We start from the raw sequence: 21,507 nt of genomic DNA on the forward strand, positions 1-21,507 counted from the left end.
ATAACTGAAGTAAAAGTTTCACAAACTATTCTTAGCATTTTTATGTGTCATTCGGTGCTATTTTTTATTCTACTCTCCTCTATTCCATCTCCTCCCATCCCATCATCCCATCCCATCCCATCTGATTCTATTCTCTGTCAATGCTGACTGCAACTCACTAACTTGATTTCATGAGCTGGAATTTTGTCCTTTCCAGCTGCTTTTGGGAGACTTCCTCAAATTGATCTTCAAATTCAATCCATTCGTCAGCTGTACCCATTCTGCTATTTATTCCATTGATTTGTTCTTTATTTTGTCTATTACATTCTTCATACTCAGTGTTTCCACTAGGGTTTAAAAATTTTTTTTTTTTTTTTGCGGTACGCAGGCCTCTCACTGTTGTGGTCTCTTCCGTTGTGGAGCACAGGCTCCGGACACGCAGGCTCAGCGGCCACGGTTCACGGGCCCAGCCGCTCCGCAGCACGTGGGATCCTCCCGGACCAGGGCACGAACCCGTGTCCCCTGCATCGGCAGGCGGAGTCTCAACCACTGCGCCACCAGGGAAGCCCTAAAAAATTATTTTTCTTGCTTAATGTCACTAATAAATTTCCTTTCCTCCTTAAGATGTTTATCATGCTTACTTTAAATTTTTGGTGTCTGTTCCAATAATCATGCTTCAGATTATATAAACCGTTCAGTTTGTAGTCTTTCTTTCACACTAATTGTGCTCTTCAGGTGTCTGAACTCAGCAATTTGGAAATTGCTCATTGTGAGAAATTTGGGGAAAAAATATAGAAAAGTACAATATAAATAACGAAATAAAAACCACCCATAATTTCACTTCCTGGAAATAACCAGTTGACATTTTAGTATGTTTCCTTCCAGTCATACAATTTACATGTATAGTATATTAAATAATTGATAAAGTATTACATATAATTTTCTCTCTGGACTTTTACCATTAATCTTGAAGTTTTGTCAAGTTATTAAAATAGTTCACAGACTTAATCTTTAATGATTATAAAATATTCCACCTTAAGCATATATAGTAATATATTTAACTCCTGGGCATTTAAAATGTTTCCAATTTTTTCCCTTTAAAAAAATCACTGCAACAAATATTTTTGTACTTAAATCTTTGTTCATATTTCTGGTTGTTTCCTTAGAATAGGATCCTAGAATAAATGAATCAAAGAAAATGGCACGTAAGATCCAAGCTTTGCATTGCCAAGTTGTCTGCTAGAAGGTTTGCACCACTTTACACTTTACAAAGGCAGCATATGATTGAGTTCCTACAATCACACCCATCACCCTCATGCAATTTGCTAATTTGATAGAGGAAAATGGCGTTTCATCATTTTCTAATTTGCATGTCTTTTTTTTTTAACTATTGATCATTATTTGCATTTACTCTTCTGTAAATTTTGGGTTTAGGACCTTTCTCAGTTTTTTCTGCTCTGGAAGGCTGCCAACCAAAGCTTTCTAGCAAAGGAGATTCACTCACATGTGCCTCTAGTGGAAGACATCTAAAGTGCTTTCTGCACAGGGGACTATGTTTGTACTTGACTGCAACAAACCTCCCCTGTCTCTACTCACCTCCCGCAGCTTGATGTCAGACCATGGTGTCAGGTGCAGGGTTGCCCCTGAGGGCAGACATCGAGCTTTTGGTGTGTTTGCATATGTAGAGCATGTAGTTTAGCCTTGGTTTAAGCCTGAACATCAGGCTAAAAAGAGTGAGTGTGTGTGTGTGTGTGTGTGTGTGTGTGTGAGAGAGAGAGAGAGAGAGAGAGAGAGAGAGAGAGAGAGAGAAGGAGGGAGAGAGGAGGCTGGTCACTGTATACATTTTAAGCACACAAAAAAATTTCAATTCAAGACAAGGCTTTCTCGTGGTCTTGTAAGAATTCTTTTCATTTTCAGTGTGTCCTATAGATAGCTGCGCCCCTAGAATCCCTTTAGAGAGCCCCATTCTTCCCAAGCAGAGAGATTTCTCTTCACAGACAGCCCCTGGATGAACTACAAATAAAAAATAATTCTAGATGTGCTAATATTATTATTATTGTGTGTGCTCTTTCTAGATGTGGTAATATTATTTTTAAATTCTTATATTAGAATTTAAAGTACTGTATATATTTCCAGGAAATTAATTTATTAAACAGTGTAAATAAACACTAGATGATTACAGCACCACACACACGGACTCTTGAGGGTCTTGTATTGAAGATGACTTCCAAATGGAGGAGTTCTTTCTGGAATGGAGTTGCGTATATTTTGCAATTAAATTCACGATAAAAATACCTTTTGAAATTTTGATTTGGGGGTGCAAAATTTAAATGTGTGTCACTGCAAACCACTGAGACCCAGAGTTGAATAAGCCTGTGTTGGTGTGTGTTGGGGCAGGAGGGCTAGTCCAGCTGAACTGCAGTAATGAAAATTCCTGAGTCAGTGTAAATAATTTTACTGTTATAAAACACAGATTTAGACCTTTGCAGACATTCTGAATTCTCGAGGATTTCTGAATCCTGCTCAGGCCACGAAATGCTTGTTTAAGGAACTGTTGTGCAAGCATAGACTGCCTAGTAAGACCCAGGAAACCACTAACATATCTTCTTCGCAAAGGAATCTCACCTCCCAACTACACTGCCTGAAGATGCACCATTTGAAACTGGATTATGGCATTTTATCAACAGAATTCCTGGGTTAAAATGCATCTACTCTTGGGAGAGGTGCCAACCACTGTCAGCCAGTAATACTTTGCCTTGAACTTATTTTCAGACTACCTAACTGGTCCTGAAGAAGTAGATTGGGTGCGGGGCGGGGAGTGGGGGAAAGAGGCTGGCTCATGGAGTCCTGTGTTGGGAGAGGCCGCTAGAACTGGGACATGATGCTGGAAAGTTCTGCTCTGCCATTGCTGCCTCCGTAACGGCCAGCGGCAACTCTCAAGAGCCTGCTTTGCTTCCTCAGCCATCACATGAGGTACCCACTTGACTGGTTGTTGTGACCTTGAAATTAGCTTAGTGACACGTGTGAACCAACACTCATGGCAGGTAATATTACACCACAGGAGAATGGAGAAGTGGAGGGCCTGGACAGCCAGAGAAACATTGAAAAATCATCTTGGGCCCTCAAGGATTTAGGACAGGTAAGAAGGCATAAGAAGTAAAAAGGATGTAAAAAGTGTGCATGTGTGTATGTGTGTGTGTGTGTGTGTGTGTGTGTGTGTGTGTGTGTGAGGAACTAATTTTACCAGGAACTAATTCTAGCAGAGTCTTAACTTCTACTATTTTTTAAAACTGAAGATAATGTGCAGAGTCTGAGTCTGAAAGTCTCAAAATTGTGAGCAAGTTAAGGTGACAAATCCAGAAGGGCACAGCAAAATACAATGGGGATCCTTTGAGGATTTCTGGAATGAAAAAGATGTAGGAAAATTAACAGACACATCTTTATTGAGTGCCTAGTGCATGCAGAGTGTTACAAAGAGCTGGGTAAGTGGAAATTCAAAAATAAACAGAAAAGGAGGAAACAACCCAAATGTCCACTGATGGATGAATGAATGACCAAAATGTGGTATACATAATGTACAACAGACTATTATTCAGCCTGAGGAATGAAATTCTGATACATGCTACAACATGGATGAACCTTGTAGACGTTATGTTAAGTGAAATAAGCCGGACACAAAGGACAAATATTGTATGCTCCCATTTATATGAGGTAGGTAGCTAGAATAGTCAATTTCATAGAGACAGGAAGTAGAATAGTGGTTGCCAAGCTGCTGGGGGGGGGGGGTGGGTGGGAGTGGGGGTGGGGTGGAATGGGAGTTATTCTTTAAACCGTACAGAGTTTCAGCCTGGGATGATGTGAGAGTTCTGGAAATGGATAGTGGCGGTAGTTGCACCAAGGTGAATGTACTTAACGCCTCTGAATCCTACACTTAAAATGGCAAGTTATATGCGACGCATATGTGAACACGCACACACCGAAAAACAAAAAACAACGAATAGAGCCCTTTTTGGCCTCCAGGCGCTCGCGTTTAAAAAAACAAGAGAAGACGCATACAGGCACAAGAAGGGCAGCGCAGGATGAAAGAACAGAGCCAAAGGCAGGCAGGGACCCCGAGGCATCGCCCACTTTAGGCTGGGGTACTCAGAAAGCACTTCTCAGCAGGCATAATAATTATCTGTTTGCCTGGCTTCCCCATGAGACATGAGTCACACAGGAACTCTCCTTATATTGTTACGCTCTCCAAAAACCAGAATGCCTGGCACAAAGTAGTATCTCAATACAGGCGAGTGGAAAGACTCTTGGAGGAGAGAGAGCCCCAGATGTCCGCGTAATTTGGAAACGCGTTCATATTCACGTTCATGGGTAAACGCCTGGGATGCGCTAGGGGCCGGAGAGAGTAGTCCAGTTTCCCGCCCGGGAGCTTACGCCCCCAAGTCTGCCAGCCTTCGCCCACCGAAGGAAGCCCCTGGACCTTGTGGAGCTCGCGGTCCGGGGACCGAGGGCAAAGGGCTGAAGCGGTGCCTCTCGAGGCTTCAGCCGCCTCCTCTGCCCCTGCGCCGCCTTATCCCCGATAACTCCGGGACGCCTTCTAGAGCACCCAAACCGCCAGAGGAAAATATCCGAAACCTGCAGTCCAGGGAAACGCCTCCAGTTGCCGCAGAGAAGGCGACGTGGGGCCTCGAGAAAGAAAAAGCCTTGCCGCCCAAAGCCCAGGGGGAGGGAAGCCCGGGAGCCCACCCGGCACACTCGTAAAACGCCCGCTGCCTCCCGCGTTCCGGCTCGGGGCCAGCCCCGGGCCAGCTCCGCGCCGCCGCCAGGAGGCAGGCCTCCCCCATGAGGGCACCGCCCGGCCCGCAAGAGCCCCGCCGCTTTCCGCGTCCGCGCGAGCTGGGCGCGCCGGAGGGGGGTCGCCGCGGCGCCCCCCGCCCGCGACAAGGAAAAGTTTCTTGATCTTGTACCAGCTTGAGGGGTGGGAATGGAGATTTCCCAGCCGAGGCCGAGAGCTGGGAGCCCATTAGGACGGAAGGCCCGCGGGTAGGGGACAAGGAAGGCGAAAGGGGGACGCGCGGGAGAAGAAATGCTTGGGTTTCCGCGCTGGGGAATTTCACGAGCGCGGAGCTAAAGGTGGCATACAAACGTGTAGCTTAACTAAAGCAAACAAAACAAGTGGCGTGCACAAACACGAGGCTTTAGTAAAGCTCACCCAAATCTCCGTTAACGCTCTCTATCCTTGCAGCGCTTCTCCTGGATTGATATTCCGCTCTAACCTCCAGTAAATCCTAACGCTTTCCCCTGAGTGGCCAGAAGATAACTTGCCACGTTTTTTCAAAGGTTTTCAGGGATGAGCTCTTTCTTAACCCTTTGGGGAAGGACCTTCGGGCAAGGTTACAAACGGAACTGTAAAGTCAGTCTCCCCGCTCTCCTTGGTCAGACAAGTCCACGGAGGTGGTAGCAGAACGGAATGACGGCTGTAACTGATCATCTAAAGTAACTAACGGTCTGCGAACAAATTCTTCCTCTCCGTTTCAGCTTTAAACACTTCGCCACACACCAACCCTCAGTGCAGCGAAAATCATGGTGTTTATTTAGATAACGACTGAGTACTTATAAAACTTAAACTTTCAAATGTAAAAGTGAACTCCTTGGTAAGGACTCCTGGCTACATCAACAAAGCAATGTAATGCCTGATTAATAGTGCTGATTAATGTTGGCTCAGGTTAATGCTGAGCCCATTACAATAATTAGATGGTTCAGCCATGTATCAAACGAGAGTCAGTGAAAAATTATTTAGGACTTTGAGGCGTTCTCATACATCTTCCAAAGATCTATGATGGACTTTATGGGTCATTTGTAACTATCACTGGTTGATAGCTGTCCTGAGCAACAAAAACTTGACTTAAAAATAAGTCGCAGGTGGGGTAACAGTTTATTTTTGAGGCTCTGTAATTGATAAGGGGAGTAATGAAACGTTTGGAAACGTGAAAACTGCTTGATCCATAAAATGATATACACAAGGGCAGCTGATGATTGTTCCTACATAAAGCCATTGATTTATGATCCTCAGTTCTTGTCAAGTGATCATTTTAATCAGGAAGCTAAAATTTTGAGGCAAGGTCCCCACTTTGAAATAAAAGTGTTTTAGGAAATGCAAAAGTCCAAAAGGTATGGCTATGTATGAATTCCACAAACTATTAGGATTTTCCCACTAGCCAAAATAAAATCAGCTGGTGACAAAGATAGGTGTTCTTAAAATACCATCGTATTTGAAATATTTCCACTACCTTGTCACCTGAAAAGGAAAATTGGGCTGAACAGAACTTGAATCTTCTTTTAAAAAATGATTTCGTTTCTTCTCACCAGTACCTATTGGAAATATTTAGTGGATTAAAAAAAATTTTTTTCTAAAGCTGGTGTGAAAGTCTTTATCATTGTAGTTTCTATTATTAAGCCTGGCTGAGTAGAGATATGTGTACACGTTTAGTAATTTAAGTATTTCGAGATTACTGTAGAGTGTTGATTAGAACGTTCCTCTTACTGATAACTATAGAATCCCATATCCCATTATGAAAGAACTTTTTAATGTCGTTCCTAGATGCATTTTCTGGTGTGTATTTGGGTTTTCACTAAAAATTTCTATTCCTTCTCTGCATTCAATGGTTACTTTCTTTACTTCCATGAAATTTGTCAGATCCTCTCATTAGAGCAGCTTAGTTTAGCTGTCAAGTTTCTAGGGCATTCAGTTGCAGATAAGTGACTAAAACGTCAGCTTAACAGCATTTTTATTAACAGGTGGTGGAAAACAAACGTCTTTGGAGAAGAACCGAAGGGGACAGGTTAAAAGGTCAATAAACAATTATTATTGTGCTTAAACTGGGGGGTTTCTCATCAGATTCGGTGGGGAGCCGCTCGCCCTATCTGGGGGATATGGAACAACGCAGAAGACCTCAGGGCCTTTCCCCGGGGACCACCTCAGACGACGGGGTGGTTATCTCCTGGCTGGACGGCTCCGATAGGCCATCGAGTGGTCAAACCGTCGCGTCCCGGGAGCGCTTCTGAGGTTTGGGTTGAGGGATAATTGAAGAGGAGACTGGGAACTCTTAACTCGTGCATCGGCCCTTGGTCAGACCACCGCGGGCCTGCGCGTACTTCAGGTCTCAGCCCCTTCGGTAACGAATGGTGGGGTCCTGTCTCCTCCCCCCTCTTCTCAGTTGCTGCTCCCTCCTCTGGGTGAACTTTCTCTCCCGAGCGGGTCTGCTTTCCTAGGCTTCCTTTCCCTTGCCTCGGTAGCGCTCTGACGTGCACACCATGTGACAGGCCTCCTTCTGCTATAAGCAGAGGAAAGGTCCGCCCTCTCCTGGACTCAGCCCTCTCCTCGCTGATCTCTGTCCCTAGACTCTCAACCGTCCCGCATCCTACCGGGCGCCCGAAGCTGTGACTTGCTCGCGGGAGCCCCAGCACCCCCTCCTCGACTGAGCCGGCGAGGGCCGCTGGGAGGGAGGAAGATCAAGTCCCCCGCCCGGGCGGGGTGCGCGCGGAGCCAAACGAGCGCGTTGGTTTTGGGGCTACCGCGGCGGCGCAGGAGTTACAAAGTCGCAGCGCAAGCCTCGGGCGCCGCTGTGCAGCCCGAGCAGCGGCGGCGCCCCCCATTGTGGCGCCCCCAGGCCAGGCCAGCCGCCCGGGACCTGGGCTGGGGCGCGGCGGGAGCCCGGAGCCCGGCGCCCCTATGGGCCACCTCGCCGCCGCCGCGCCACAGCTATGACCCTGAGCACGGAGATGTCCGATGCCTCCGGCCTCGCCGAGGAGACAGACATCGACGTGGTGGGGGAGGGCGAGGACGAAGACGACGAGGAAGAGGAGGACGACGACGAGGGCGGCGGTGGCGTGCCCCGGCTGGCTGTCCCCGCGCAGCGGCGGCGACGGCGGCGCTCGTACGCCGGGGAAGACGAGCTAGAGGACCTGGAGGAGGAGGAGGACGACGATGACATCCTGCTGGCCCCGCGGACAGGGGGCTCGCCGGCGCCCCCGGGCCCAGCCCCGGTGGCAGGGGCCGGGACCGGCTGCGGCGGCAGCGCGGGCGCGGGCGGCGGCGGGGGCGGCGGCGTGAGCGCGGGCGGCGGCGCCAAGAACCCCCTGGTGAAGCCGCCCTACTCGTACATCGCGCTCATCACCATGGCCATCCTGCAGAGCCCCAAGAAACGGCTGACGCTGAGCGAGATCTGCGAGTTCATCAGCGGCCGCTTCCCCTACTACCGGGAGAAGTTCCCCGCCTGGCAGAACAGCATCCGCCACAACCTCTCGCTCAACGACTGCTTCGTCAAGATCCCCCGCGAGCCCGGCAACCCCGGCAAAGGCAACTACTGGACGCTCGACCCCGAGTCCGCCGACATGTTCGACAACGGCAGCTTCCTGCGCCGGAGGAAGCGCTTCAAGCGGCAGCCGCTACTCCCGCCCAACGCCGCCGCTGCCGCCGCCGAGTCGCTGCTGCTGCGCAGCGCCGGGGGCGCGGGGGGCGCTGGGGACCCAGCCGCCGCCGCCGCCGCGCTCTTCCCGCCGGCGCCCCCGCCGCCCCCGCACGCCTACGGCTACAGCCCCTACGGCTGCGGCTACGGCCTGCAGCTGCCGCCCTACGCGCCGCCCTCGGCCCTCTTCGCCGCGGCGGCCGCCGCCGCCGCCGCCTTCCACCCGCACTCGCCCCCGCCGCCCCCACCGCCCCCACCGCCCCACGGCGCGGCCGCGGAGCTGGCCCGGACCGCCTTCGGCTACCGGCCTCACCCGCTCGGCGCCACCCTGCCAGGCCCCCTACAGGCCTCGGCGGCCAAGGCGGGCGGCCCGGGCGCCTCGGCGCTGGCGCGCTCCCCCTTCTCCATCGAGAGCATCATCGGGGGCAGCTTGGGCCCCGCCGCCGCCGCCGCCGCCGCCGCGCAGGCCGCCGTCGCCGTGCAGGCCTCGCCCTCCCCCTCTCCCGGGACACCGTCCGCGCCCGGGTCCGGCGGCGGCGGCGGCGGCGGCGGCGGCTGCGCGGCTCAGGCGGCCGTGGGGCCGGCCGCCGCTCTCACCCGCTCCCTCGTGGCCGCCGCGGCCGCCGCCGCCTCCTCCGTCTCCTCGTCCGCCGCCCTGGGGACTCTGCACCAAGGGACTTCCCTGTCCAGTGTCGAGAACTTTACTGCTAGGATCTCAAATTGTTAATAACGCTATGTTAGCGCGCTTGAGAAAGAGAAGGTAGGAATCCCGGCTCCTTTTTTCATCTGGGTGGTTTTGTGTTTTGTTCCCTCCTCCCGGCGCGGCCCTTCCCGACCTCGCGCCCCCATTCCACCGCTTTGGATTCTCAGATGAGACTGTGTCTGGCAACTGCTAGGGCGCGCTTTTCTGCTCTGCAGGTCCCTCTTATTTATGCAAAGTCGCCCTATGCTGCAGCCCCCCAACCTAGGGCGGGGAGGAAGAGGGTGCTGGTGGGGATCCGTCCTGTCTAGGCACAAGGGGCTTCCTTGACTTTGGGAAAATTTTTAAAACCTAAACCTTTTTGAGGTCTAGAGAGTCTCAGGTCCAGGCGTTAAAAGGAAAAAAAAAAAAAAAAAGGATCGGTAATGTTCAAAAGAAGATTAATACAAAAATAGTAAAGGTCCCGAAGAATGCCAGAGAAGCAATAGTTTTTATTTGAGGACACTTGTCTGGTGTACTTTTTCATGAAAAGAAAAAAAATGATTAACATGTTTACATAAGGAAAAAAGAACTATCATTTCTTATTTTAACCTGTGTTTTGTATCATAATAGACATGAGGAATTTTTATTTTGTACTTACTGCATATTCTTTGCAAGGAGTATTGTAAATTTTGACTGGCAATTATTATTGTACTATTCTAATGTAAGATTTTTACACTTTTTTTTTTAAGAAATAAATGCTTAATTTTCAAAGAAAATTCTCAAAAAGAATCGGCTTCAGTCATCCCCTTCTTATTTTATTGTCTTTTCTGCTAAAAAAGTTTCCTTGTGAGATAAGTAGGAACCCATTATGAAATAGAAAAATAATATTTTCAAAGACAACAAAAGCATCATGCCATGATTTTCCATTTATACTTTCTAAGTCAAAACCATTGCAGGAGATCAGAAATTGTTTTTAAACGACTACAAATAAAAGTTACTTTGGTATACATTTCAAATCTTATTTGATTCCATTTTGAAGAGCATTGAGCCTACTCAAAATAAAAGCCACAGTTCTTTAAGATACTGATAATTTTACAGAACTTTAAAATTTATTTTTGAGTTCTCACTCCATTTAACTGCCACTCTTTTTTGAGCACAATATTGTATATATATGTAAAAACTCTGCAACATAAGGTTATATTATAGTGGAAGCAACACAAGCAAATAGGAAAATTTTGGATGAAAAATTTATTAGAAAAAATTTAGTAGAGCTGATCATTAGTTAAATAGCTTTAAAGTCATGAATAAGAAACTATTTACATAGATAAAATGAATTGTATTTGAAAGCTCTAGTATTTAAAACTATTTTCTTTGACAGATAGGATTCCAGTAGTTGCATAAAGAAGTTATTATCCTAAAAGGCAAACTTAACTTTGAAATTCTAGTTTAAATGAAAAACTTAGAGTGTGTAAGGGAAACCTTTAATTTTTGGATCGTATACTCTTTAAAGAATAAAAATGAAAATGCATCAGGTGTTTACTGAACTACCTATATTTATACAATTTGGGTGATTTAGGATATCTTTTTTTCAGATTTTGTTTTCACTGACTACTTGTTGCAGGCAATTTATAGTTCTTTGAAAAAAATGTGAAACTCTAGTTTTGATTACTACCGATGTTGTGGGCTTCAGATAAAATCAAGGCATATGTAATATGTAATTTAAATGCTTAATATCAGTGATTGCAGAGGTTAAATCTGTTAATTTTTAAAAAATATCTGGACAGGTATATATGTGAAGAGCTGGAGATTTAACCTAGCAAATTAACAAAGACTTCATTATAGTCCAGTATTTTGCAGTGACGTTCATTCTTGATGCCCTGTCCTTCCTTCCCTTTTTAGGGAGGAAAAAAACTGACTCTCACGGCCTCAAAATTAAATTCTGTGTGTTTTTTTCCTATGAGATATTAGGGAGAGGTTAAATAAGAGGTTAAAGTAAACACAATCACCCCCAAATTTACCACTAAATATATAGATATAAGTTGAAATTCGTTAGAACAAAATCTTATATGCAAAGTTACTCTTACCCGAGCCCACCTAAGGGAGAGGAGACATTGGAACCCAGAACGTCCGGATGCCACTGGCGCCCTGGGTGAACAGACGTTAGCAGGCCGAGCCCAAACCGCACAAGCACTGCTGACGGGCCTTGCAGCCTTCTGTAATGCATAAATCTGAAATGTATATCTGAAAGTAATTAGGAAGAGAGAGCGAAAGAACAAAACCGTGTGTATTATTATTATTATTTGCATGATGCTTGGATGTCCTGAAACCTGGGAATCCCGGCTAATCCCTCTCTCTGTCCAGATTCCTGCATCTTTAAAAAAGTGTGGGGACGGGCTTCACCCCCCAGGTTGTCAGTGCTTTTAAGAGAATGGCAAGAAGGCCTGGGCGATCCAGCGCTGGCCTCGGTCCTGGACCCGGAGCTTCCCCCGCAAGCGCATCGTGAGCCCAGATTCCTGAGAAAAGGTAAAGCAGACCCGCCTGCCTCAGTCTCGAGTTTTGCGCCCTGCGAGTTCAGCTCCTCCACTCTCAGGGTTTGGAGTTCCACCCATCTTCTTTGCTGGCTCCGTGGGCCTGGCCGACGGGCGGACGACATATGAGAAAGCGAAGGCCGTGGGGCAAGTGAGGGGTGGGCCGTGGGCCGCTAAGCGAGGGTCGCGGGGCAGGCGAGGAGTGAGCCGTGGGCTGTGGACCCGGTGAGCCAGGAGAGCGGGGCGCGCCCCGTCAGGCCGCGGGGCGAGCAGGTGCTGGAACAAAGACCGCCGGGCCGCCGGCTACCGCGGCCTTTGATGGGCAAGGACGTCTCCTCCCGGGGCTCCTCATTCGCATGCAAATCCAGCTCCGGTCCCCTTTTCTTTGAAGGCAAACAGAAGGATGTTTGTGTGTTTGTAAGGACGAAGCCTGCTTCAACAAGCCTTCCTCAATAGGCTGGGTCTCGAAAAATAAACCAGTTGGACAAACATTGGCCACCAGCTCTCCTCCTCCCGACTACAAAGTGTGGATTTGCTACAACTCATTAACCCGACGCTTTTCTCCCCTTCTCCTTGTTTCTTTGCTCATCAAACGCCCCCGTAGAGCCTGGAGACAAATGACCGAAGCGCAGTTGGGAGGGAATTGCAGTTAATAGGGAGAGGGCTATATTGGGGCTAATGGTTCAGGCAGCTCCCGAAGAAGGACCACACAAAAAGGAGCCTCTCCATTCAGGGCTGTGTTGTGCTGTGGAGATTTAATCTGCAGCTAGATTTAGCCAAATGTTATCTATTGCGGGGGTAATGAAGCCCTTATGGATTGAATTGCTCCTTGTACCACACATGGTGTCATGACCTTAGATCATTTCTTGGTTGATTTCTTTCTTCTCTATTGGGTAATTATTTTATTTCTTTAAAATAAGAAGCTAGCGCTTCTGCTCAACAACGTGTTTCCTCTCCATCCCCATCCCGTGAATTTATTTAAGAGGCACTTCCCTTCCTCTTAAAAAAGAAAAGCAAAAGAAACTGAGGAGGCAAAGGAAAAAAATCGTGAGGACTTTCCCCATTTTTTACTCACTAAGGCATCTTGTCTGCACATCTCCGCTTCCCTGTCCCCTACTCAGTGGCCCATTCCTGCCTTAACTTTCTGCTGATGGAATTGGAATTTGGGGTATATTTGTTATCAAACTTGTTACAGTGAATGTAGTAAGCATCTCTTTGGGGGGAAGGTTTCTGCCCTTCACAGTTTTGTTTGTTTGTTTTTAACCCACCGTTTCTTCCTCTAGCCTGTCCTCTGAGAGAGCTGGAGGAGATGATTATTTTGATGGAATACCAGCCTGTGCCATTTATTAAAGGCTGTCTGAGGCCAGTGGCTGTGCCTGTTTTGTTTTTCTCTCTCTGGCTCTGGTGGCTCTGATTTCCTTGCTTGACTGAGGACCAAGCTTGGAGCAGCTAACAGTGTTATTACAACTGCCATTGATGGGTAGGGATGTGATGTTACTACCCAGAGCTAGGAATTAAGAACTCTAATTTTAGTTTAGAAATTCTCTGCTGGCTACACATTTTGCTCACACCTGTCTTTATAACTGACTGAGAAAAGTCATTTAGGGGCAAATTAAAGGTCATATCAGCATCAAACTCAGTCCAAATCAGAAATCTGCCCAGGAAGGACCCTGGTCTCTCTGGGCTTCTCCAAGGGAGGGTAGCCCTGGGACTAATTGGAATGCCAGGGGTCCCCTTCCCTCTTTAGAACTGAACCAGATAGGCCTGGGGAGCAGAGGCCAAGTGAAGTGGGCCCGGCATTGTCAGTATCCATTCTTGTCTCTACTGGTTTCCTGGTGTTGCAGCTGGGTCACACATATACACACACAGGCATGCACGCTCATTGCCCATCAGCTGCCACTTGCCTCCCTTCTCCCCTATGATTTTGTAATTAGGCATATGCTTTTTGTTGGTAAATGTGTTTGATGTCATGGCCAGTGAAACGTGGAGTGTTTATAGGGCCACGAATGTAAATGTGTAAATATGTTTAGTGTAAAATCTGGCCCTTCGACTTTAGCAATAAATACCCTGCCAACTCGGATACAGTTACATTTGACAGAAAGATGGAGAATCTGATCATGACCAGCTGCTCAGGGCTCTTTGGGGCTTATACTTTGCCAACTGAATTCACTTTTCAGATAATTTCTTTGCATGTCACATCTCTCTAATCACATCTTTCCCTTGATGTGAACAGCTTGGGCTCCCTTCTTTTTATTGTTGACCCCTCTGGCATGCAGGAAACTTCCTGGTTCATTCCTCCTGCTTCCTTTACCAGGAAACTACTGTTCAGTAACAAGCAAAAAACACACATAGAAAACAGTTGATTCTTATCATCGAGCCCCCGTTTAGAGTCCGGAGTCTCCAAGTGTGATAAGGTAGTTAGGAAGAGAAGTGAGGATAAAGACTGTAAGCTTCATATTTATAATTTTTTTTGTCCTCAGCATTGTCATCCTAACTTTAAAAACTGTTTTGAGTTACTCTACCTTTTAAAAGTGAACATTTTAGGGAATTATAATATACATACACAAAAATGCACAAATCTCAACCACTTTTCACGAAGTGAGCACACCTGTGTAACCAGCTTCAGCTCAAGAAGCAGATGTTACCAGTACCCAAGAACCCCTTTCCTGTCTATTCCAGTCACTACCCTCAGCACACATTAACTTTTCAAAAGGATTTTCACTAATACTTCTCTCAACCACACTGTGAAATAGGACAATAATTGTTATTGACCCCACTTTACAAATAAAGATATCAAGGCTCAAAAGATTTGAAGTGACTTGCCCAAGGTCACAGCTACTGGGATGTCAGCATTTAAATCCCATTTTGTTGCCATTACATCACACCGCCACTGTGTTACCATCATTGTGATTGATTAAATGCCCACTGTGGTAGGGTGACTGCCTTAGAGGTCACTGCGTAGAAGAGTCATTTATTTCTTGTACACGTTTTTGGTGTTTTTGCTAGATTCTCCTCCTTGCCACTTCCACTCAGGGCTTCCCAGAGATACGCAGCCCCTGTTTTGGATGCATTTGGAATTGATAGCTTATTATTTCAGATATATCAGCTTCTTCCACCTAGTTCTACATGACACTCTCCTAATATCACTTTTTCTTTCTTTTTTTTTGTTTTTGCATCAGCAATCTTCTTTAAAACATCACACACACACACGCACGCACACATACACGGCTTACCTTTTCACCTCTGTAATATTTGTCCATTTCCTCGGCTTCTCTCACTGATTTTTAATGCTCAGAATCTGCCAAACTGGCAGAACTTTCTGCTAAGATGCTAAGTAGGTCTTTATAACCAGACTTAGGATCACATCCTTCTCATGTGGAAATGCGAAGAGTATGTAAGAGTCAGAGAAACTGATTTAACATTTAATGAGAAAGCAAATTATTTTTCTGAGACTGTGCCCTCCCCCCACTCTCGAAGATTTTACTTGGAACAGCTGCATATGATGTGGCTTGAGTACGTTCTTTTAGCCCCTACACGGTTAATGCACTGCACCAGAGCCTGCTGAGGGGCAGCCCCTCCCGGAGCTCCAAACTGCCAGGCCACAGATCTCCCTAAAATGCCTTGATGATGGTGGTGCGGGCATCCCTGACCACCTGCTGGAATCACATCTCTCCCTTGACGTGAACAGCCCATCCTTGCCAGTCGCCACCAGAAGCCTCACTGAAGCCCAGCCTCCTCGGGCAGGCGCTGGAGCCTCTACTTGTCCCTTATGAGGACATCCAGGCTGGAGTCAATGTGGGGATCGCACCTAATTGTGAGCTGCAGACCATAAAGGAAAGTGTAGGCAGTGATTTTTTTTCAAGAGACAGTGCTTAATGTAAGGTAACACTGATTTTCTAGAGAAAGTGTTTTTTAAAAACTCTTTCTTCTAAATTCTAGGCTGTAAAAAACAACAAAACCCCACTTCAGGAAGAAACACAGTCTATTAAAATCAGAAGCTTTATTTAGAGAAACTGGAAAATTCTAATTCTGAATTTGAAATTAGAAGAAGGTCTGGAAGGATATTTTTCTAATCTTAAAGCGAGAGTGACTCTATTTTTCAAGATAGGATGTTTCCCTGTACAAAGCATGCTACCGTTAAGGAGAAATTATCTAGTCCATTAGGCAGAATGCAACTCTATGTAATGCATCCATAGGTCCAATGAGTCCCCCAGCACCAAGAGAGGATCAGGCAGGCCTGGGTGGGAGAGGATGGATCTGAGGCCATGGGCCTTGCCTGGGTCTGTCTGTCCGAGAGGGAGACAGAAACAAACTACGATACGAATTCTCTATTAATTACAACTCTGATCAATAAAAGACTGGCAAAGAAAGGGGGGCAGATAATTATGGCAGAAAGCAGAAGCTTCTTTGAACACTTGCTTAGGAATTCCCTTTAATATAACTAAAAGGCAGATATTTTCAGCAAGAAAATGATATGATACATTTTCTGACAAGTCAATAATGAAGGATTATAATGAATGAAAAATAACTTCATTTTCTATTTCTATTTTTATTATTTTTATGCAGTTTCATATATATGAAAATGACTGTGACGAGATTATATTCTGTTAAATGATTGACTGGGAAGAGGGGGGGAAATCACAAACCAAAAAACAACAACAACAAAAACCCTCCAAAGCCTGCAACAGAAGAAATAAGACTCAGTTAAAAATAAAAATATTAGATCAGTTTCCACACTCATTTATACTTTTGGCAAATGTGGTGATGGGTTTCGAGAATCAATAAGCCAATTTATGTGAAAATACTTTGGAAAACATAAAACCTATACACATGTATGGAATGATGATTCCTTTGTGACTTCTTTCCCACATCCTTATTCTTCCAGGAAATAAAAAGAAAAACTTCTAACCGTTGGAGTATACCCAAATCCTTAAATTAGTTAAGAGAAAATTTTGGCCTCCTGTAAGACTCATCTTTCTTCAATATTCCCACCCTATCTAGGAAATAAATTGTTATTTAACCCTTTCTAGAAATAATGAGAAGAAAAGAAGTGGCACTGTGTTTTCTCTTACCTCAGCCAGATGTGTATCTGGACAGATAACTTTCTCCTCCCTTCTAAAATAAACAAACCAGTGGTGTTTTAAATCCACTCTTCTAGTCTCTTGTTCTATTTCTTTTCTCTAGTTATTTATCTACCGATCATCTCTTTAACCTCTAAGCTTTGAAAAGTGGGATTAGTCTTCAGTATTTATTGAGCACCTGCTACATTGCAAATCCCTTTAGTCCCAATTTAAATGTAGGGAACAAATGAAAGAATTCCCACCACCATGCTGCCTCTGATAACAGAAACATATACTCGCACAACCAGAGGGACAAGCCATTTCAGTAGGAAACAATGGGGTGGAGGGAAGACTAGGAAGATAATTTTTTCATTTCCCCATTTAACAGAATCGTTAAAAAAACATCCCCATCGTCTGTAAACTAAACTGAAGTTGCTTCTTGAAAATATCTTTCTAGTGTGGCAGTTTTCTCACAAAGTGCTTAAAACAGCTATAGGGGCGTATGTGGTATGGAGGTAACTCAGTGCGAAACTCCTCCACGCAGAGAATTAGGAATTTGAGTTTCCTCTCAAGTTTTTAAGGCTTTCTACTAAGAGTTCACCTAACAGTCTTATCCCTAGCCACCAGTTCTCAGTGAAGAACTGAAAAGGCGGGGGAGGATGGTTTGTGATCAGGCCCATCAAAAAATGCTCAGACTACTGTGAACTGAGACTGTGACCTACAAGGAATGAGTTTATGTTCATATGGGTTTGTGAAAGAGTCAAATACAGAGGCACAGGGAAAACCCCTAGGACACTTTTTTCCCGTTCTTAAACATTTTATTACAAATCAAAGAAAAACTTTAAATTTTTAAAAATTTTTAAATAAAGAAAAATAAATATTTGTCTTGTATTCTTTTATAATTTAAAAATATTTTCCACTTGCAAAAATTGTAGACACATTAATATGCAAACTCAGAGAAGTCAGGGTTTGGAAGAGTTTTTTGGTACTCAAGCATTAATTTCACCTTTAAGTTATCGCCAAGGAACTTAGGGCAGGTCACCAAGTTTGGGTCTTGTTTTCTTCTTCAAAAGGAACCAGGGGTACAGAGGACAAAAATAGAATGCTGAGGCGCTGTGTTCTGTTTTTCTATTTAAAGAATTTAATATTTCTTTGCCTTCCTCCTCTTCCCCTCCCCTCCCCCCATTCCCCCCATTCCCCATTTCCCCCCCATCTGCATACTTAGCAGGACTCAAGCAAACCATCCCCCACACGTCATTAGAATTATGTGGGATGGGATCCCTCATTTTAGGGAGTTGGTGGGTGCGAGTTGTTATTGTAACTCTATTCTGTAACTAAAGCTCTGGCATGTAATAAATCTCTCCCCAAAGACTTTTGGATCTTTGATTTGAAAAATCGGATTCCTTTTGTGGAAACAGTTGACAGGAACCTAAAAGGATTAGTTGCATTCCACATAGGATAATTTTTACTGGCAACATTTTGAAACGATTTGGTCCCTTTCAGACCTTAAACAATGTCCAGAAAAATGATCTAACGAGACTTGTATTGTTTTCCTTTGTATGTGAATCCGTTTGCCGCTTGTGCCAACGTCTCCATAGGGTTTTGACAGGGTTTTGCTCCCGAGCAGTGCACCGAATTAATTTTTGATCTCCCTGTCTACTTGGTTTGTTACCTCCTTCGGCCAGGGGCGCAGCAGTGTTTTCCCAACGTCAGTCCCTGAAATGAAGCGGGAGCGGGTGGTTTGTCTCTCGGTGGCGCCGCGTCTGGGAGGGGGCCCAGGGACCCGTCGCGGCTCGCCGAGGGCGGCGCGTCCGACGCGCAACGACCGGCCCCCTCCATCGCCGACAGCCCGGGCACCCGGACTTGGCAGGGGACGGCGAGGCAGCGCGCACTTCCTAACCCTTCACCGTCTGATACTCCCGGGGCCCTCTGTCCACCAGGATGCGAGGCTGAAAGCGAGAGGGCGAAAAGGGAGATAATTTCGTTTCTCCTTCCTCCCTAACCACCCCCCTCACCCGAAAAGAAGCCCCAAACAAAAAACCAGGAGAGGCCTGCCGTCTCCCAGAAGACGGCCGCTGTGCTGCTGCGAGCGGGCCGCGGGCGACCGCGCTCCCCGCCTCCCCCGGCCCTCTCCACTGTTTATTTTGTTGTCAGCGGACTTATCAAGATGTTAGTTTGCTGGAGGTTCTGACCTGCCCGGGCGCTTTGGCTGCTCAGCCCGGGCTTTCCCCTCTGTTTTTACACCTGCACAAACTCCACCGCACTCCCCTGTCTGATTTATGGCCCAATTAAAGGTTCAGCGTTCTTGAAACCACCCGCGCTGCTCCCCTCCCCGCCTCCCGCGGGCCGCGGCGAGCGCAGGAATGCGCGGGGCCGGGTCGATCCGCGCCGGACGACCGGGAGCGCGCGGCCGCGGGACGCGCTCGGGACCCCGAGGGGCGGCGGCGCGGGTGAGGGGCCTGCTCGCGGAGAAGGGCGAGGGAACCTCGCACGCACATTCCCAACAGGCGCACGCAATTAAGCCTCATCCCCAAACCATAGTTATTTCCTTCTTGGGGTTTCGGCTTTATTGGGACGAGGCGCAGCGCCGACAGCACGCAAGGCCCGGGGCGGGAGGGAGGCGGGAGCGGCCACGTGGCGCGGCGGGACGCGGAGGCCCCGCACTGTCCTTCCGGTCGCGACCCCCGTACTCTCCCTCCCCGGGGCCCGCCTGCCGCGCTGCCCAGGCCGCGAGTCTGGACGGTTTTCCGGAGAAGCAGGGGCGGCCGCGGGGCGCGGAGGAGTGGAGAGGCGCCGGGCCGGGGCTGGAGGCCGTGCGCCGCTCTTCCGCGGCCCTTGCTTCCAGCCTCTCTCCGCGAAGCTGCTCGTCCCGAGGCCCGGAGACTCTCCCTGGAGAAGCCGGAGGTGCCCGCTGCCGGTCCCGTCAGTTCAAGGGAAGCGCGGGGTCAGCGACCGCCCAGCCCGCGAATCCAGCGGGAGCCGAGACTCCGCGGCGCGGGCGGGTTGGCTCCTGTTCCAGCCTCCTTCTTTTCGGCCTTTTCTTTCTAGAGAGAATAAAGGCGGCAACCCAACCGAAGTTGGCAGCATTGAGCATCTTCCTAACCCAACTTTGTCTTCTTTCCGTCTATCATTCCACCTTTCTAATTAGACTAATTAGGAGCGCTCTGCAGTGCCGCTAGGCCCAGGGACTGAAACGCTTAGAGGTTGTGAAAAGAGCCCTGAATGGCCACGCTGGGGGCCGGGCGGGGGTCTTTGCGACTCATTCAGCACAGAGTAACAGTGGCAACATTTATCCCTGGCCATTGAAAAGAGGCTCGATTAAAACGTTTGGGAAGTAATGCCACCCTGCATCCCTTCTCTAATTAGAGGAGCCCGGGGCGATTTCGAGAACGCCAGAACCCCGCAGACACAAGTCCTGCGCGCTACTGCCTTCCGCCCTTTCAGCGCAGCCGATTTCCTTCCCGGAGACAGAAGTCCGCCACCTCCCCACCTGTTGCTGGCCCGCCTTTCCCGCGCATCCCTAGCCCCTTCACTCTTCCTAGGCTGAAGGCCCAGCCAACTGTGTTAGGACGCGCAGCGAAGCGGAGAAGTTGGGGGCAGCCTAGTGGAAAAGGCTTCTCGTTCCCTCTTACTGTCTCGGACGGAAAGCACACTTTAGCATTCGGCAGGCTCCAGATTTTCCTCTGAATGTGTTTCCTCGGTATTTCTCACACTGCCTATGCATAGCTTGGGCTTACTGCCTCCCCCACTTTTTAAACATGAAATTTCCAAGTCAAGAATCTGGGAATGGGAGTCTCAGGTGCCCTCCCTATCGACTATACTATCTTAGCTGCACACTTTGCTGTAGGAGTTCTTCACTTGCATAAGTAATTTGTACTTTTTGTCACCAGCCTTTTCTTTTTAAGAAATGTGTGCTGAGCACCTACTATGTGCCTAGACAGATTCTTACTATACATTTCAGCCTTCTTCCTTCCTTCTTAACCCATCCCCAGATATGCCTTAGGAAGCTGAACTTGACTTGGCTCTCAAGCTGTAGATTCTATCCCCGGGGTTTATATGTAGATCTATGTAGATTTTATCCTTTTCATGGCTTAGTAGGAAGGTACCAAGACACAAGGTATTAGGGAAACAAGTGATAGAAATGAGAAATAGCAGACACATTTCAACTACAGATTTTGTGTATATGTGTGAGGTTATTTGTTCATTTTCTTGGTGAGAGGGTGATATCTGATATTTTTACAAAAATTTGAAACACATTTTGCCCTAGAATAAAGGGGATTGAGAAAGTTTGATTTCCTCTTTTCTTTTTCCTTCCTCTCTCTCTCTCTCTCTCTCTCCCTCTCTCTTTCTATCTTTCTTTTCTCTAATCCTCCTTTTTGGAAAAGTGCCAGATGTACAAAGAAAAATCATCAGGTCACTGTTCTTGATCTTGTTAATTTAGAAAATGGAATCTCAGCAAAAGATGCTATTAACTTAAATGTCAACCCACAGCATGCAAAATTCCTTGGATCCAAACTTCAAAAAAAGGAATGAAAGATGTCATGTGAGTGAAAGGAATCGTGGAATTTTTAAAGGCCTAAACTGATCTTAATAGATTTTTATTGCTTCCTCACCCTGCTTCACAATATTTTAACAGTTACAATATGCATGACATTGCAACATAAATCTAACTATTAAGAAGCTGGGAGGGGCAGAGAAGAGGAAAAGAGACAAGCAGAGTGGTTCACTTGCGCTGGGGAAAATGACAATTTGCAAAATTTAAAATTCCTGGAAATTTTGAAGTGAGAAACCAAAAT

At 47.0% G+C, this 21,507-nt stretch overlaps 1 protein-coding gene across 1 annotated transcript; it reads left to right on the forward strand.

Annotated features, from left to right (window-relative positions):
• Window positions 1-7,737: 7,737 nt before the first annotated feature.
• Window positions 7,738-9,168, forward strand: FOXD1 (forkhead box D1; the record flags this gene model as incomplete). Its single annotated transcript, XM_079702836.1, has 1 exon — window positions 7,738-9,168. The coding sequence occupies one exon, from the start codon at window positions 7,738-7,740 to the stop codon at window positions 9,166-9,168; it is 1,431 nt and encodes a 476-aa protein (XP_079558962.1).
• Between the last annotated feature and the right edge of the window lie 12,339 nt (window positions 9,169-21,507).

The sequence above is a fragment of the Hyperoodon ampullatus genome, assembly GCF_949752795.1.
Source record: "Hyperoodon ampullatus genome assembly, chromosome: 4".
Lineage (NCBI taxonomy): Eukaryota > Metazoa > Chordata > Mammalia > Artiodactyla > Ziphiidae > Hyperoodon > Hyperoodon ampullatus.